Below are 20,096 nucleotides of genomic sequence, written 5' to 3'. Positions count from 1 at the left end.
ACAGAAATAGTAAGAGTAATGTATATCTAACACATGTGTTACAGTTCCACCAAATGAGTCAAAAAGAAGACTGAGAGTGCAGAACGAGAGACCGAAGAAGGAGAAAACCTGGTGAAAACTTGGCAATCTCTTCTCTGTCCCAAACCCCTTTCCCCTCTGAGGATTTCTTGTCGTGCAAGTATATAAATCTTGGCGGCGGGGAAGTATTGAAGGGGCACTGGGATCTGACATCACTCTACTCCCTTGCAAGTGGGCCAAAAGGCTTTCTGACACTTAGCTTTTTTTAACATTTTCAGAGGGATTCACGGATCCACTGCGATTCCCGCTGCTTATTATTATTTTTCTAAGGCTTTTTTTGGCCCTTGGGGATACCTCTGGGACCCCTGTTTCTACCCTACCCCCTTTTCGTTTTTTAAATGTTTTTTTCTTGTGAATCTGTTCAACTGAGTCACAAGATGGCTGCCAACAATTCATGGTTTGAAGTGTTGGCAGACAATAAGATCTTAGGCACAAGATCGGGATGGGTGGTGGATCCACCGCAGCCACAGTTGAATATCTGAGAAATCTTAAAATTTACCAGAAACCCCTGAATGGATAGACACCATTTAACAAAAAGAGTGCTTTCTGAATCAAGAGCTACCTTTTTGCCAAATTTGGTGTAATTCTGTTCAGCCATTCGGGCTGTAACTGTGTCTAAAGTTTCCTATGGAAATTAACAAGAAGAAAAAGAGCTTTGGGCCCCCCCTATTTCCCAGCCCCCGCTTGACAGATCACCCCAAAACATTTAAGGCAGCAGCTGAAGTGACTGGTGTATTAGTTTTGCAAATTTCACGAGGATTCCTCAAATGACGCCAAAGTTATTGGCAACTGAAAACCAACTTTTTAATAAAAACCAAGTTGTAACTATAACTACCTACTGGCGGTTATGTATATACAACTTTTTTTTTTACAAAACCATTTCTCTGTCTTGCGTTTTTCATTGTATAAACTGGATTAAAAGTATGGAAGTCTACATCGACAGGTGTTTAGCTATTCTTTAAACATGATAAATTGTTACACAGATGATCCTACAAATCTATGTCTTACTCACACACATTTATCATCGCATATATGGCCAACAACCAGAGTAACCACGTGACCATCTTTAATTATTAATCTTTTTATTTACAATTTATTTGAGTGGTTACATTTTACAGTGATAATGGGGGATCTCTCTTACGGCTTTGCAATTGTGGTGGTAGCATCTCTGTAAGTGCATCTTCTGTGTTGGTACCTATGTGTCGGTGGGTGTTGTGTATATGCCTGTGTAGGTGTGTTAGTTTGCAAAGCTGAGGGTGGTGGTGAATGTGCAGTTGTTGGTTGTGCCTGCACAAGAATGAATGGTGCCTTCTCAGTTGTTGGCTGTTACTATACAGGGGCCGAGGGCATCTGTCCAGGCGGGGGATGTGCATGTGCAGGGGAATGTGTCTGTACTGGGGGTGACTGTGTATGTAGGGGGTGCCAGTGCAGTTGGTACAAGTGGCTAGGTGAGATGGGGTGCAGGTAGGTGTGTTGAATCCCCTCCATGCATGGGAGGGTAAATGAAGACTTTGGAACAGTTACAATGTCCTTTATCATCTTCATGGCACGACATGACATCTTGCACTCTCTTTCCTTTAGATTGATATTAGGTCCTTGTGCCTCCATGACATGCTCCTCCCCAGGGGTGTCATGTCATTAAGATGCTTGAGAGAAAGTCCGGGTTGCACTCTCATGGGAGGAGTGATTATGAGAAGCAATACATCTACCTTGGATGTTAAGGCCGAGAGGAGGTGATGGTTGTGTTGGGATGTGGGAATGCTGAGGCTGGTTGGCTGACTGCTGGGACTGGCAATGCTCAGAGGGGTAGTGGGAGGTACAGTGTTGGCCGGACCTGATGTAGGCATCAGTCATTTGGCTAATGGTCCTACATTGCATTCCTCCTCATCCAGGTCCACCTCCACAACCCGCCTCTGCTCCTCTTCTTCCTCCTCATCCTTGTCTTGTTGAGCAGTGGTGGCCGCTAACATTCCTGCTAGGAGGAGGATTGGGTCCTCTCCTTGGATTGCCCTCTGCCCTCCACTAGTGAGTGGTTCAACTTTATCCAGCGACTCATTGTTGACAGCCCCAGAAAGACAGAGGTTGCAACATGAAAAGTATTTTCCATAATATATCACGCGGTACAACACAAGCGTTGGGACAAATATTCTTTGCATCTATCTGATGTTCCACATGTGACCTGGTTTGTGTAAAGCTACATGTGACAGCTCACCCTGTACCATTGAGGTGTTCAATGCAAATGTGCGATGTAAAATCAAACTCACCAGCACCAGCCACAACCATGTGTGGAATTAAGATCCCCCATGAAGTCAGCTGTTGAACCTGGCTCCTTGATTGTGTGTCAGAATACATGGTCCTTGAACCAGCAGCTTCAGTAAGTGACACCAAAATTAATGTTCAGCATGGATTATAAGTGAACATGCTAAATTAACACACACCAACAAGAAATGCTTTGAAAAAGTGGCAATATCTGATAATTCCTTTCACAGTGATTTGGTTACTGTGAAATATTTTTGAATAGTTTACAACACTATGGGCCTCATGTAGGTAGCCAAATACCGGTCGGTAACGGCCGATTTTCGGTAAATATGCCGTTACCGACCGGTATTCAGACAAGTGAGATGTAGGAGTCCAAAAACCACTTTTCGGTAAATATGAGGCGGTAAATACCGATTCATAGTTACCGAATTCTAAAATACCGATTCATATTTACCGAATACATTATTAACGAATCGGTAAATATGAAGTGGTAAATATGAAGTGGTAAAAATTGAAAATGACATGTAGGAGCAGTCGGTAATTAAGAAATCCAGGAAAATCGGTAAATAAGAGTCGGTAATTAACACGGATGGAAAGCAGGTGGTAACCATCAACAATGCACATAAGCAATCCCAAAATGCAACAGCGTGGACAACATGGCCGCCATGTACGTCATTGCAAGGCGCCTACGTCTACAGGCAGCAGGACTGAGGGTGTGGCGACGGGAGGAACAAATCTACAGACAGCGCATCACACTATTCCAGCTGACTGATGCAGAGATACATGAGAGGTACAGGCTACACCCCGAAACCATCATGGACTTAATCAGGGACCTTCACCCACTCCTGGACCAGCCAATAAGAAGGGCGCACGCCATACCCCCACATGTGCAGGTGCTCTGCAGCCTACATCTGTTGGCATCCGGCAGTTATCAGGTGGTGATAGCTGCGGTGGGTGGGGTATCCCAGAGTTGCCTGTCACGTTTCTTCAGGAAGTTCCTGGATGCCATGATGCAGAGAATGCACCACTACATAAGCTTCCCAAACACACAGGCTGCACTGCAGAAAACAAAAACAGACTTTTATCACATGGCACAGTTCCCCCATGTCATCGGCTGTATTGATGGTACACACATCCCAATCTGTCCTCCAGCTGACACAGAGCACATCTACAGGAACAGGAAGTCCACCCACTCCATCAATGTGCAGGTGATCTGTGATGCAGGGAACATCATCACAGATATTGTTGCAAAGTTTCCTGGGAGCACCCACGACTCTTACATCTTCCAGAATAGTGGGATCTACACACGACTGAGAGCCGGAGAATTCGGAGAGGGATACCTGCTGGGTAAGTAACAGTGACGCCCCTTGAAACCTGCAAATCAGAGTGTATAGAGGCATGTAACTGATGGTTCCCTTTTACTCATCCAGGCGACAGTGCATATGCATGCCGTTCATTCATCCTCACTCCCTACCTACACCCAGCAACCCAGAGTGAGAGACGATACAACGTGGCCCACAAATCTACACGCAATGTGGTGGAGCGCACGTTTGGACTGCTGAAGAGCAGGTTCCGCTGCCTCCACAAGAGCGGAGGCGCACGCCAGTACAAACCCATCACCTGCTGCAAGATAATTGCCACTTGTGCAATGCTGCACAACCTTGCCACGAAAAAAGGTACAGATGTGGAACTAACATATTTTGAGGACAACGAGGATGAGTCAGGCCAGCCAGAGGGCAGCGCAGCTAGAGTGCCAACTGCAATCGATGGGAGAGAGAGACGGGCAGAGATCACATGCAACTATTTCTGAGTAAGTGAGGGGACACAGCGAGTCGTGAGAAGTCATGACGTAGTTTAATGTGGCACCACGCCATGAACACATGAACAGGCCAATCTGGCAATATGCCATCTATACAATGAGTATGTCCAGGGTTACGTCACCCAATGGCAAGTGGATAAGCAGGGCCACATCAATGTTTGCGCATACGCGCTGCAGTGGTGGATTGCACGGCCTGTGCATCCTCACTAGAGCCAACCCCAAGCCGCCTGCTGCTCCTGCGTGCTTCGGGGACGGGGGGTGTGATGCTGCTGCTGGTGTCGATGCTCTCCGCAGCATCCCCTGCAGCAGTTGTCGACGCCTGACTTGTCAATAGCACCCCTAGTGCACTTGTCACCTGCACCATCCCCCGTGACAGGTCGCTGCAGCACTGTGTTAGGCCCTCCTGCATCGTCACAGAGCGCCGGCAAAGTAGGGAAGTCGCAGTTGCCAGACGGTTGAGTGCCCTGCTGGTAGTGTCCCTTCTCTGGCGTTCCCGGCGCCGTGCTTCGATGTCAGCATCTAATTTGCTGCACAACTGCTGGATTGACTGGGACATGTCCCGAATGCCCGCAGCCATGCCGCCAATGTTTGTGTCCATGTTGACTAAGCTTGTCCTCATCACCCGCATGTGCCTCTGGACTGACATTACTGCCTTTGATTGCAGGCGCTGTTGCTTCAACATTTGGCCCTCGAGCCCCAAGAAGACACCATGGCCGTCAGTGGGTGCTGGTGGACTCTGGACACGCGACCTGCGGCGCCCTCTTGCTCCCGTCTGTGCTGCCTGTGATGTTTGGGGCACAGTGGGATGGCTCCCTTCCTGGGGCCCGGTGCGGTCTTCTGGGCCCATGCTGTCGTCTGACGAGGTGTCTAAGGCTCGTAGCCTGGCTGCTGGACGCCTCCTCATTCTCACACCTGCAAGCGGAGATGTGGCCGGTGAATCGAACATGAGTGGCGATGCTGGCTCTGGTGGTGGTGATGCTGGCTCTCGGTGAGGTGATGCTGGCTCTGTGTGCGGCGAGGCTGGCTGCGTAGGTGGTGCGGCTGCAAGTGGGCCTGCTCCCTGGTCTGCACTCGTGCTGGCTAGAGGTGATTTTTGTGGCCGGTGTGCCGTCTCCCCTGCAGCATGCCCTGTACTGCATGATGTCACATCTGTGGACAGAAAAACAACATTGGCTCAGTGTCCCCGAAGGGCTGCATTGCAAGCGTCACAATAAATCATTTCACATTCCAATCTGTCCTCTGTCTCCTTGTGCCTCGAGTGCGTGACATGCCTTGTTGCCCTGTGACATTTACGTCATGGTTAGTGTTGCCCTGACTACATCTCCCGGAATGCATTGCCTGTCTGCACTGACACGTGTGGACTGCAGTGTGATTCTCGTGTCACAATGGGGGATGTGGGATAGGGGTAGGGGCGGCTACATTGCTGTGCTTTCGTCTTACCTTGGTGTGTTGCGGCTCTGGCAGAGCTGTCGGCGTCCCCAAGACCCACGACGCTCTCTTGCTCGAGTGTGGCCGCCACCAGCTCCTCCAGTTCGGTGAGGGCAGGTGCCCTGTTGGTTCCACCTCCGGTCTGGCTGGCCTCCTTCTGGATGTCGCCCATCTTCCTCTTGGTCACAATCCTCAGGTCATACCAGCGCTTTTTGAGGACCTCAATTTCCCTGTGGGTCACTCCCACAGCATTGACCTGCGCCTGGATGGCCAGCCATATGTTGCGCTTTTCGGCCTCAGGCACTTGCAGGGATTGCCTCCCAAACAGCTTCTGGTGCTGCTTCACCACCTCCTCCACCAGCACCTGGAGTTCCTTGGGGCTGAATTTGAGCTTCCTCCTCCTTTCCCCTCCGTCTTTCTGTGTGCTCTGGCTGGACATGCTGTTCGTTTCCCGCTCGCACATGCAACTGCTCCCTGCCTCTCCTCTGCACTCCGAGCCTCTCCAGGGTCGGCTAATTATGTACACCTGCCTGGGTGTGGCCACTTCGGCTAATTGTGTACACCTGCCTGGGTGTGGGCAGTTCCTGGTTGGGTGGGCTGTCGTTGCACAGGATTAGCTGTTTCGTCAAGTCATGTGATGTTATTTACCGAATCCGTACGTACCGATTCGGTATTTTCCGATTCGGTAGATACCACCTCGGTATTTTCCGATTCGGTAGATACCACCTCGGTATTTTCCGATTCGGTAATTATCACCTCGGTATTTACCGAATCGGTGAATTCCGATTCGTATTTACCGACTGTTACCGAATCGGTAACTGTTACCGAATTTTTACCTACATGTAACTTACCGATTCTAATTTACCGATTCGGTACGGCTCGGTATTTAAGAACCGGTAAAATTTATTTACCTACATGAGGCCCTATATGATACACTTAGCTGACAGACGGATGGTAGTGGGTCTGACTGCTGCAGTCAGCCTGTCTCCCAATTCCCTGGATGAGGGCCTTTGGATAACTGAGGAACGCTCGACAGGAGCTGTAATGTACCATACATATCCATATTTTAATATAAAGGATGATGTGAATATTTTACATGTACATGTCATAGGTATACACTTTCAACACTAAAGAGGCAGTCCAGCGTATTTAGAGATCCCTGCCTATGTCTCATGAAAATGTTAATGTCCCATATAGATGGGAACCTATTGACAGGGCTTGAATTGGGTGGTTGTTAGAGGCCTAGCATGTTTTAATTAAGTTGTAGGAAGACCTACGTCCAGCATCTCACTGGAGGATCAAAGTCCTGCTGTTGGTTCTCCATTAACAGTGCAGGCTGAGCTCAAGCCTAGCTCGCTAGAGGAGTTGGGCAGTATCCAAATTTATAATCACAATTTCAACATATAAAAGAGTCAAAACATTGGAAGTCCATGCACTAGCACTCATGAAAAATAACAAAAATATAGCAAAACTCTGTCTGGATCGAGGCAGGAGGACTACCTCATCAGTATGTTGAGCTGCCCAACTAAAACTTTCCCTGGGGAAATAAGGGAAACAATGGAAAGAAGAAAATGGGAGCGTGGAGCCATCAGTGCAGACCTATTAATAATAACATAGGCATGTGAAATGGGCCAAATAAAAATAAAAATATACTTAACTGTCATTTATAAAGAAAAAAGCAGAGCAGTACAAAACAGTCACCTTCTGACCCACTGAAAATGGAGGATGAACTCTTAGCTTTGGAAGTCTGAAGTAAGAGGCAAGTCCAACAAGGGGAGAGGATAGCAGCTGATCAACCACAGAGCAACAAGAAATAACTGAGAGGAATGCAGAGTAACAAACATGGAGGTGTTGGAAAATCTCCAATAGACTGGATAACCAGCAAGGCCGGACTGGCTTTACCGGGCATTGGATGTTTCCCCAGGAGGCTGGAAGAGCGGGCAGTGTTTGTTCTTAGGGGCCTTTTTTACGGGTGGCAGTGTATTGCTAAGCTAGGGGGCACTTTGTTTTGCAAATAATTATGGGTTTAAAATCACCCCTGCAGAGATCCTTTTATATTCAGCAGATTTCAGGAAATAATTAAAGTTCCAGGACCACTCAGGTGATTAAAGTTCTTGGTGGAAAGGGATTCAGAGTGTTGTCTAGTGGCAGTTTTGACTCATCTAAAGTAGCACAGACCATGCTTGCTGCAAAGAACGTGCACCCTGCAGATCACAGAACTTTATTTTATGTGGATAGTTCAGTGGGCTACTCCTTTTGCGTAAGAGATCTTTTTGTTACTTACAGTTCATAAGTGACAATTGTAATATAGCACAGTGAACTATACACTGCCATCAAAGAGCTGCATTCAAACTGCATGATACAGTTAGAAAGTTATGGTTTTCCCAGTCTTTCACTATCCTAATTTTGCTAAAAAAAATGGTTTGTTTGGGTAGGAATAAATTATTATTAGTAAATGAACCCTAACCACTGCATTACACTTTGAATCCTGCATTTGTCCTCCTCTAGACCAAGCACTTTTAAATAATGCCTACTATGATGGAGAACACTTGAATCCTTCACTTTTAGTCATCTTTGTCTTATATAAAGTTTTTCATAGACTGATTCACACACGTATGATTCATTGGCCGATGGGCTACTGTGCAATTTTGTGTAGATAACAAATCATTTACTGCTTTTAATGCTCTGTATATGGTCCAGTGGCTGAATATCTGACTATATTCGATTGGCTCAAAAAGAATTGGCTGGGTGGCCACTCCCTTCTATACTCTGTGGGGACTTTAATATTAACAATAAAGGGGATGGCTATAAGACAGATGAGGAACAGTATCAGGTCTGCAAACTAAGGGTTTTGAGATCTCTGACCCATTTGTGGGTGGCTCATAAGCTATCTGATGTATGGGCCGAAAAGGAACCACTTGATCCAGGACTTACGTTTTTTCGTGCTCCGCATCGGTTTCATGTAGGCTGGATTACTTTTTTATGTCTCATGAACTAGTACAGGAAAGTCAAATATATAAATATCCTCGGGTTATGTCTGACCATAATGATTTTGTGTTGGAGATAGAGGTGGGGGTATCTTCTCCTTCAACTCCTAGCTGGCCATTCGAAAGGGCTCTATTGTATGATGAGGAATTTATCACGTATATAAATAATTGAACCCTGATCTTTATAGTGGGGAATATAGGGAGTGCCCGGATTGATGTTGTTTGGGATGCTCCTAAGGCTGGAATACGAGGGGGGAGCACATCAAGATATAGCTGGGCTCGTCAAAATAGGGCGAAAAAAGTGCTGCAGGAGTTATATGAGAATTTATTAACCATAGAAAAATAGCTAATTATGGCTATTTCTAGAGGTGAAGAAATTGAAAAAGCCCAATTAGGCATCACAGTTGCTAAATCCGCGACAGTTGACATTTCTGCTAAAAAAGCTGTGGGTAAATACACGGCCTGGAAGAGCAAGATGTCTGAATTTAATGAAAGGGTGGGGCATTTGTTGGCTGTGCGCACAAGACAGAAGGTAACGCAGGGGAAGATTAGGGAAATTTGTGATCCTCAAAGTGGGATGGCCTCTGACCCGGCTCGAATACGCTCTTCCTTTCAAAATTGTTATCAGCATCTGTATACCGAGGAGGATCATCAGGACAATCAGGAAATGAACAAATATCTATAGGGTATGACACATGAGGGACTAACCATAGACAAACAAGAGCTGTTGGATCACCCAATTACAGGTGAAGAGGTTATTATGGCTATTCAATCAGCACCGGCTAGGAAGCAGAAGGGACGGATCTTAACCCAGGGGAATTCTACAGGGTATTTGCCTAAAGCTTACAAACTCTTATGGTAGAACGTTTTTTTAAAAGCACAATCTGGGGGACGCACCAGACTCTTGGGCTTCAGCCAATAGAATAGTTTCTCCCTAAAAAGGGAAATCAGTGCAAGAATTAGGGTCTTATCGGCCAATCACTTTGGTCAACAATGATGCTAAAATCTATGCTAAAATCTTAACTGTGAGATTAGCAGAGGTAATCAAGAAGTTAGCCACCCCTGTCCAGCATGGGTTTATTAAACTTAACATGGCACATAACATAACACAACATAACATATTAATATTACACAAAGTAGAAGGTTTTGCCATCTTAGGACCATTAACATTGAATATATTTTTGCACACAGTAAGGACTCTATAATCTAATGAGACGTAAATCGAGCTGACAATGGGGTGTTGTCTTCAAAAATGTTCTAGAGCAGAAGAAGAGTCACATTTCCAATGGCACTTAGACTAGGCAACCAAGTATCTCAGTCATCACCTCTCATTTAGGTGGGAATCCATGTCGGCTGCACCTTTCATGTCTTCTTTCTATTGCATGACACATGGGGCCCCTTGGACTAGTAGATAGAAAAGTGATGAGATTTACTATTTGAGTACAATTCAAAAGGGGGATCAGGAAGAACAAAGGGATCCAACAAGGTGGAATCCATACCAGATTTTCAGGATAACCAATGACTATGTTAATGAGATTCCTTTGGAATCGTTGTACAAATATATTTTATGTGGCTGTGATAGAATCCTGGCCAGAAAAACTAGAACAATGTTCCAATGGTATTCATTCAAAAACCTTTCATACATTGGTAGGGATTCACATATTCAAACCCTGTTTTGACAAAAAAAAGATATTCAAAAACATTTTTCATTTTAATCGTTTCATACATAGCATGAATCATGTGACAATTCCAATATGGGAAAATATGCTACATGTGATGGAGCAGTGTAAGTGGGAATAAGTAAAAAATGTGCAAAACAAAATCCAGTATGCATAGCTCTTTCAAGCAGAGCAGGAACTTGTGGTTAATGCACTCCAGGACTTAAATGTCATATTGAAGAGACCATCGGTCTTTTAGGCCTTTTCATACAATGCAATTCATCCGGTTTTCTTTAGACATTAACGGAGTCACGCCCCTTTTGGGTCAGGTTGCTACCTTTTCTGTCCTGAGGAAGACCCTATCAAATAATTATTAGTGGGTTGAAATGCTGACTTTTATGTCTTAACTGAATTTGCATTAATTGCCAGACTTTGAAAAATGGATTCAATCTTATTATTTCCCTTAAAGGTTTTTACCCTGAGATATATATGTTCTGTTGGTTAAAATTCTCTTTTGTGTTTTGAAAATGTTTCACTTGGAATTGTCGCCTGATTCATGCTACGTAAGGAGCGATTAAAATGAAAAAATGTTTTGAATATCATTTATTGTCAAAGCAGGTTTTGTATGTGTGAATCCCTGCCAATGTATGGAAGGTTTTGAATGATTACCATTGGAACATTGTTCTAGTTTTTTTGGTTTTCATTACCCCAGTTTCACTGGAATGCAGGGTGCCCTCCCTCTTCTTGGTGATGAAATGCTGGCATGCATCCAATTATCATGGACCTACATTGAACATCCTTGCTATAGAACATGAAAGGTAGAGAGACAAGAGTTCCAGGTGGCACACAGAGGTTGACAAACACTAACTCAATTCTTCATTCGGCTACAGTAGGTTCACAAGCAATTTAAGGAGGAATACCTTTCAAACAGAGCCCTGACTTATTCATGTGTGAGTCCTTTCATTGTAACACTCCAGGCCTGGCCAGAAGAGCTAGAACGTGCCCATTAAACTGTTATGCACAAGTTACCCAAGGCCTTCCATGGATTTTCCGCAGATTCTACCTATAAATTGGCACAGTGCACGTACAGAGCGTTTGTGAGATTTTCACTTCATTTCACCTGTGTTCTGCATTTACTCACTGACATAAACCAGAGGGAGAACATGATCGGCCAAGAACAAGAGAGAGTGACTAACCAAGGAGCCACTTCCTGGTTGAAATCTGCCAACTATGCGTGCCCAGAAAGTTCTTTTGTGCATAGTCCAGCCCATTGCAAATAGAGCACTGTAGAATAAAAATAGGCCAATTGTTGCATCTGCCTGAATGGTTTCTGTTTTTAAGTCAGCACCGTTGACATATTTACAGTTCTGAGCCCAGTGTTCTTTCCTGTGTAATAATTGAGTTATCTGATCATCCATACTATACATCATAGATCTTTTTTCCATTATAGTAGGCCTTCTTCCAAATATAGCCGACTCTCCCAACTGTCTCCTAAAATAAATATGTTATTGCCCAGTACTTATCTACACATAAGAAAGGATGTTTCGTAAACGCAAACCACTAAAGATATTTCACGATCCTATCTGAGGAGCCTGCCCAGAACAGTTTTAAAATATGCATGAAAAACATAAGCAAGGTTTACAAAACATATTCTTTTTAAACAGCACAGGGAATCCTGGGCCTTGCTCTCCGCTCATACAATTAAATGCAGTGCAAAGGATGGCGAGGGCAGGTACCATTTCTGGTAACCTAAGTGCAGTGATTAAGTTGTGCCCAGTGGTTGCGGGTGTTGGACACCAACACTTATTTTTGGAGACCCAGAGACATTGTTCATCCTTAGACTTTGAACAAGAGCAGGACAGACAGATGCAAACAAACAGAGAAACAAATTGGATTAGAAAAATAGGAAAGCAGCGACAAAGGGCATGACAAAGTGAGCAAGCGAAGCAAGAATGAAAATAACCTGCTTGGGTCAGTTAAAGAGACACGAAGTGTAGGGTTGTGAAAGGAAGTTTTTTGAGTTGGAATCAATCTGAGGCAGACTTCCTTGTATCCTGAAACCAAGGCATTGGGAAATGCTGGGGGCGGGCCTTAACTCATGTGTTTTTTTTTTTTTACAAATAAAGCCTAAGTGGCCAGTGACCACGGATAGGATGAGGGTTCAGGCTATGTTTTAACAAGATGGCAGATTTCAAGGGCACGGTTAAATATAATACAATTTATCTGATCTTGCAGATAAAAAAGGAGGAACCCTTCTAGAATGCACCTTAACCTGCCCGACCACATTCAGCGTATAATCACCCTTGTGTGCCGCACCCCATCAGAACATTGTCTCCTTGATACACAGCCCTGCCTGTCTTGTGTAGGGCTTTTACCTATTCCCTTATGCAGAATGTGGACAAACCACTCCTAAGCCTATCCACAGCTCACAATATATATCTCTGTCTGTCACTCTTCCCTTAATGTCACTGCCCATAAAATCGAAGGGGTTTATTCCCTCTCATACCCACTCCTAGGCGGTGTTTATACATCTCCTTGAATTCTCTCGCCGCTGTGTGTGGTGTTTACCAGGTGGTACATGTCTCTCTCCACTGTTCCATGTTCCATACTGGAGTGTGATGTGGTAATGGGACATCCTTTCCCAAGAGGTATGCAGACTTGGATTATGTCTGGCAGACATCGTGCTGAGGAAACCCCAAAGGAGTGTGCTTTTTCTCTAACAACAATAATTGCAAATTTAAGGGCAAACGAGATTTTGCCCCTGAATCCAAAATGTGCCCTTGCCAGGGAACAAGGTCTCGTTACTCCATAGCACTGTTTTCCTCCCAGAGCTGACAATTTGGGTTGAAAATATTCGAAGGCTTAAGAGTCAGTGACAATGTGTCGAAAATCAGGGCCTTAAATGTGTTGCTATAAATTCTCATTATGGACAGCACATGCACTTTTTAAAGTGAGATTTTAATTTGTTAGGGTTCGCGAATTACTATATAATTTCAACAATCGCTTATAGCCTCCTCAAGAACCATGGTTATCTCACTTTCGCTTTGTTCAGATGTTTTTTTAAAAGTATTTATCCGTAAGGCTTGAATTGGCGCTGCTCCTGAATTGCTGTATCATTTCAACAATCGCTGACAGCCTCATCAAGTACCATTGTTATGTCACTTTGGTTTTGTTCAGATTTTTAAAGTGTTTACCCATTAGGCTTTTAAGGGTGAGGGGCAAACTACTTAGAAAAAAAGTGTTGGGCATCGGAGTAAAATACCCATGCAGTCATTCAGGAGTGAATTGGAACATGAGTCTCTGTGACATCAAAATCTGGAATCTCTCAGGACAGACGTTCTTTTTCAGGAGATTTACAAACAAGAATTTCTCAAGGCAGCATCTCCCAAAGACGTGTTCCTGCAACATCCAGAATGCTCGACAACAAGGTTTTAGAGATCCCAGCTGTGATATTTGACAATGGCTCTGGGTTGTGCAAAGCTGGCATTGCTGGGGACAACGCGCCAAGGTCAGTTATTACTTCTATTGTTGGCCGCTCGAAAGTCAAGTCTACCATGCTGGGAGCTGGTCAGAAAGAGTACTACATTGGAGAAGAAGCTCAGTGTAAGAGAGGAGTCCTGACTTTGAAATATCCAATCGAACATGGCATCGTCACCTCCTGGGACGACATGGAAAAGATCTGGAGACACGTATATGAGTGCGAACTGCGACTCAAGTCCTGTGAGAGGCCAGTCTTACTGACAGAAGCCCCATTAAACCCCCTTCAGAATCGAGAGAAAATGACAGAGATAATGTTTGAAGGATTTAATGTACCCGCCATGTATGTCGCGGTCCAAGCCACCCTGGCACTTTATGCTTCAGGACGTACCACTGGCATCGTTATGGACAGCGGTGATGGTGTCACCCACACCGTTCCCATATATGAGGGCTACTGTCTGCCCCATGCGGTGTCCAGGTTGGACGTGGCTGGCCGCGACATCACGGAATACTTCATGCGACTGCTCCTGGAAAGTGGGCATTCTTTTGTGAGCACGGCAGAGAGAGAAATCGTGAAAAACATCAAAGAGAAACTCTGCTATGTAGCTCTGGATCCAATCCAGGAAATGAAACGCAAATCCGATGAGTTAATGAAAGATTTCAAGCTGCCCGATGGGAACATCATCAAAATTGGTAACCAGCTCTTTAGGGCCCCAGAGACCCTCTTTATTCCAGCTAACCTTGGCATTGAGGCTCCTGGGGTCCACAAAATGATCTTTAATAGCATCATGAAGTGTGATATTGATGTCCGCAGGAAGCTCTTTGAGAATGTCCTACTTTCTGGTGGTTCCACCCTGTTCCATGGACTAGATGAGAGAATTTTGAAAGAGATGCAGCTGTTGGCCCCTCCGGGTGTTCCGGTAAGGATCATAGCACCTCCTGAAAGAAAATATTGCGTGTGGATTGGAGCTTCCATCTTAACTTGTTTGACATCCTTTAAGCAAATGTGGGTCACTGCCTGCGATTACAAAGAATTTGGTCCAGTCGTGGTCCACAGAAAGTGCTTTTGAGGAGAATCACCAATCATCAATGTGCCGCCACAGCAAAAGCTAAATATGAGGCAAGGAGGTGGGGTGTTTCCACAAATGTATTAACAAGGGAGCTAATAAATGGAAACAATTATACTGCTGCATCTTCACCTGCGTGAGTTTCTATATTTTGAAAAGAAATCTTAGAAATATGCTTTTGAGCATTTAAATTTGCTATTTACACATCATTAGTATTATCCTTGATCGCTCCCTGGGAGAAGATTCTCAAATATATAATTTTGCAAAACATGACCAAAAACAATTTTGATCCATTGATAAAAGTGTAACTACCTGGTGTAAGATTAAAGGTACATGGAAACAGATGACTGTTAGCCACCAACACACACCAAGGTTTGCCTGACACAGACACAACAGAGGACAAACATAAACAGAACCGGTCTCTGGGCTGCAGTAAGAAAGAAGCCTATGTCAGACATGATGCTTGGTCAGTGAGAATCCTTTCTCTTCTCCATTGACTCCGGTAATGAGGCATTCTCTGCATAAAATTGATTTATGCTCCCATATCTGATTTTTGCTGAACTGTTTGCAACCACCTTGCACCTCCGAGTTGTTGTGAACTTCACTGAGTCTCGAGGGCAATTTGTCTGATTGTGCACAAGCCATCAAAGGTACCATAAACCATGGCAGATTCTTAACCAGGTGTGAGAGTGTAGTAATACATAATTGACTTTTGTGGCAATGGAATGATAATTACTCTCTGTTGTTGATTGAGCAAAAAACTCAGCATTTTGATCAGGTCATTATCAGGTTATAGAATATTGATGACAAGAGTCCCTTTCTCTCATCCCCCAAATGACCATGCATGGAAAGGCGTTATCATATTAAGCATCTATCATTAGCACCTCTATTTTTGTTACATATGACTAGAAAACTAAGACTGTCCATAGACCACTGTTGTTTGGCACAGTTTTCGAAATTGGAGGAGGTTGCCTGTAGTATGTTTAATATCTTGGAATTTGAATTTGGCCCATTGATGCAGAAAGATGTCCTTGATGGAGCAAATGCAATATTCAACAGAAGTGTCATTCAGGTCCACCAGTGGATAAAATATCTTGTCACGCAGCTAGCACAAAGCCACAAATATATAGATTACCAAATTCTAATCAAGTAATTGGTGTGCACACTTTGGCATAATTCTTCATCTACAGAGACACCTTTCTCGAATTATTATTTTATGTCTACTGTTTTCGATTTTGAGTTCACATAAAATTAATTGAGGTAAGCAAATACTTCTTATAGATTATAATTGTTTCATGGAAGTTTTTTTTCGAAGGAAATCCACTCTAGGAGAGATTTACAGGACATCATTATATACTGGCTTTGACATGCATTTGCTTTATGGTTTGTAAGAGAGCATTAGATGTACAACAAGAGTTTTATTGTGGTTTTCTATGTATTGCCCACTAGGGTTATATTGTATGGCAATCAGCACTTTAATCTGTGGAGCTATTCAATCCCACAAAATCTGTACATTTCAGTCAATCATTCCTTACCTACTTCCACACCAAGACCAACTCACTAACAAGGCAAAGTTTTTATAAAATATTAAATTGAATAGCTTCTGGTGGCATAATACATGAGGATAACAGTGGTGTGCAGTAAGTGTGATGAGTATGTACACTGAGTGCAAGTGTGCCTGCATGGGTACATTACATGGAGGACCGTGGGTTTCATTTTGGGAAGCCCGGGCCTGCCTAGTGTAAACCATGAGGTGTGGAGGAATCACCCCTGACAAATTTGTGTATTCCTGCATTCCTGTAAGCTTGGAAGGACATGTACTGGGGATGGGAGAGCCAGGCTCGCTCTGTGCTTTTCCATGGGCTCTTTGATTCAATAATAGATTACAAGGAATGGACTTGGACACATGTTAGGAAGAGGGAGATGGGATTGATAAGGAAATCATAAAGAGTAGGGCTGGGAGCCCAGTATTAACCTTTTGATGCTCCTATTACCGTGGCTGACATCCAGGTGTGAACTCTAGTCACACCCATGCATTTTTTTGTGGGTTAACCAGCTTTGGAGTCCTGCCCGCTGTGACAGACATGCTTCAGGAGGAAAAAGAAAGGGGAAATATGTACCTTTCAAAGAAGCAGAACTCTAAAATAAAACTTTAAAGACTCAGACATTAAATTACATTTCGTGACTGGAAAAGGACTATAAGTAGAGGAGTTTGAGACCCCAAACGTTATTATCTGCTGAGCAGCCAGACGGGCTGTTTGAGGAGGGGAAGCTCCGCAAGACTTCTTCATGCTATTCTCCCTGCTGGGTATGGGGGCACAACAGTACAGGAAAACCAAGACCACCTGCCCTGTTGCACCAGTATCTGCCTGCTCGCGAAGACCAGAGTGCCCTCTGAGGCAAAGGAGAGCGTTGGAAGGAGCAAGGTCCAGGTGTGAGCCCCATTGTGAGGACTCTCTGTGTGAGGTGTGAGGAATCCATTCTTGCACTGATCGGTCCGTAGCCAATGTGCTGGATTGATTCAGTGAGGTGAAGGGAGGGGCGGCAGTGGACTGAGCCAAGAAGTGAGGGTTGTGTGGAGGATGCCAGGCCTGCAAGTCCTCATGGTGGGTGGTGAGAACCACCATGAATATCAACACTAGGTCAGCTTGACCGGAATTGTGAGTGCAGTGGCAGTTACCCTGTATGCTAGGAGGATCTGCCAGAGACACTGAGCCCAATGGTCTGGCCTGCATACTGTGAACTGCACCAAAGGAAGCCCTAGGATCAAAAGACTTTCACCGGAGCCCACCAAAGCAAGGAGATCCCCCCCCCCCCCACAAAGAGAAGTGTGACCTACTGTGCGATCTCCAGAGAGGGATCAACCTGGATCACTAGAACCAGCCAGGTGCTGCCACATGTGACTACGTGCTGCCTGACTTTGCCGAGCAGCACTTGGCTGTGGTACTGGGGGGTTCCATTCCACGGAGTGGGTAAGTCATGAACTGGGCCTTTAAGGCCCTGGGGTCCATACTGTGATCGGTACTGCAACACTATAGACTCTTGTGACTGAACTTCTGAAGGAGTCAGAGGAGGAAACTCTTGAGTACGGGCAAATACTTTTACATTACTTGGATCAGTGAATGAAGAATAACATTAAATCCACTGCACTAAAATTAGTGGGACAGAGAGTAGCCTGACAACTACTAGAGCCCGTTGTCCTTCGCCTTTACATGTGTATAATTAAAATTCAACTACTTCTTTTTATATCGAAACAAATATTGGCATTGGCATCAACAACAGCCTATGTGCTCAGAACGGATAGGAAAGTACTGCCATTCCTTCCCTCTGGCAGGCGACAAACAATAGACACATCACTGATATTGTCTAGGCTGGATTATTGCAATTGCCTGTACTTGAATATCCAGCAGAAATGTATGAACAAACTTCAGCTGCTGCAAAATGCAGCTGCTAGACTCCTCACGGGCACACCCAAGTTCTCTCCCATTTCCAAGGAATTATAGAAATTGCACTGCCTCTCTGTAAGAAGTCGAGTGCGTTTTAAATCACTCTGTGTGGTTTTCAAAGCCCTTGAAGGTACAGGCCCAGACTTTTTAAAACAACGGTTCCAGTGGTACACACCGAGAAGGACACTTCACTCACTGGGGGAAAAGTTAGTCTCAGTGCCGCACACAAAAAAAGCTCTGTGGGGTGGCAGAAGCTTTGTCGTGGGTGCTGCGAAGGCCTGGAATGCCCTTCCGTTTCACTTAAGAAATGTCTTGGATCTTCTAGCCTTTAGGAAGGGCTTAAAGACCTGGCTTTTTGCTGAATAGACCTCATGTCCTCCGTGCTCTTGCCTTCAGGATAAATGATTAGCGCCAGGACACCCACGGGTAACCACTGCACTTTAAAAATACTATTAACATAACATAACAATATTGATCTATTGTTTACGGTGTTGTACGTTGAGTTATGAATCGTGCTCACTGATCTGTATCTATGCTTCCCCCTTTACTGCTTGTCTGATGCTACCTAACTGAGAGTCAGGTGTAGAAGGGGTGTTTGGCGCAGTTGAGCAGAATTCATAGTAGGCTGAGCCTCGGGACATCGGGATTAAAAGACCTCATGCACCACAGATGGACCCTGTAGCTCATTCTTGTCCTGTGGCCCACTAAAAAGTGGTTCTAACAACAGCAATACTCTTGTGTTCCTGAGGGATCTACAAAAATGGTGTCAATAACTCCAAGAATTGAAATCTTAATATACCATTTCTTGGGCTTCTCATAATGAGGTCCTTAGTATAAGGGTTTTTCCTTCTTGGAAAACTGAAGATCTATTAATATCTTTATTACTTTTTTTGCAAGGCTACAGACAGTATTTTCAATTTCTGCTTCATAGCCCATGGTGTGTGTGTGTATGAATGGCATCACTAATCACAGAGTTATCACTGTCAAGTTTGTGGTGCGTGACTTTGTTCTGATGTTCTGGAATCATATGCTATCTGCGCTACCGTCATTACAGTGTGTGTACACGCAGGCTGTAGAAGCTGCATTACTCTATCTCTACTTTCCCATCATAGAGGAAGATGGCTACCCAGTTAATGTCCCAAAACATCACTGTTTAATGACAAGATTGCCAGGTCTGTGTCAATTACTATCTCCACATACTTTAGGATAATTCTTGGATTATCACAGTCTTCTCTGCCTTGATCTATAAAACCTGCCTCAGCAAGATGGTTGACGAAGTTCCCAGCCACATAAAAGTGCTTACATTTTAATTTCTAGTAAGACAATTTAAAGGGAGGCAAATGTTTCTTCATACATGGAAACATGTTTGTGTGTGATCGCTGGCATGTCACGGGTTGCAGAATCTGGTGATGTCCATTTTAGCACGGCTAATTTATGAGGATGAGGTACTGTATATGCTCATCAATGAAGGACAAGGTCCATTTCTGAAAAATATTTTGACGGGATAGTGATCCAGCCCATTTGTGCTTCTTTTTACTGATTTGCCCAATTCTCTGTTCTATAGGGTAATGCTGAATACCCACACAATGAAAATTATAGTTTCATAAGAAGTTCCTTAAAGCGTTATCCACAAGCCTCCCAGTTGGTGGGGTTTTTCCTTTAACTTGTTCACCTGCTTTGACAAGAAGCATTGTTACCTAGTAAGTAGCCCATTGTTGAGTAATTGGAGACAGCTCTGATGTTGATCAACCATGACTGCTTTTGATGTTGACTGTGCTGCTACGAACATGCCCATCTGGGGAACAACTCATTAGAAAGCAGAGCTTCTGAATCCTGTGCACTTATCACACAAAGTTCAAGAGCAGCCATCTTTCAGG

The 20,096-nt window shown here is 44.4% G+C and overlaps 1 protein-coding gene across 2 annotated transcripts; it reads left to right on the top strand.

Annotated features, from left to right (window-relative positions):
• The first annotated feature begins 4,310 nt into the window (after window positions 1-4,310).
• On the top strand, window positions 4,311-14,776 carry LOC146868180 (actin-like). 2 transcript variants are annotated; one of them, XM_085615242.1, is made up of 2 exons: window positions 4,311-4,335; window positions 13,674-14,776. In XM_085615242.1, the coding sequence occupies exons 1-2, from the start codon at window positions 4,311-4,313 to the stop codon at window positions 14,774-14,776; spliced, it is 1,128 nt and encodes a 375-aa protein (XP_085471368.1). The 2 variants fall into 2 exon arrangements, with proteins under 2 accessions (XP_085471368.1, XP_085471366.1); XM_085615240.1 differs by lacking the exon at window positions 4,311-4,335 and having other exon boundaries at window positions 13,643-14,776.
• Window positions 14,777-20,096: the final 5,320 nt, after the last annotated feature.

This window comes from Triturus cristatus, chromosome 1_2 (assembly GCF_964204655.1).
Source record: "Triturus cristatus chromosome 1_2, aTriCri1.1, whole genome shotgun sequence".
NCBI classification, from domain to species: Eukaryota; Metazoa; Chordata; class Amphibia; order Caudata; family Salamandridae; genus Triturus; species Triturus cristatus.
This window is presented reverse-complemented; position numbering and strand designations above follow the sequence as displayed.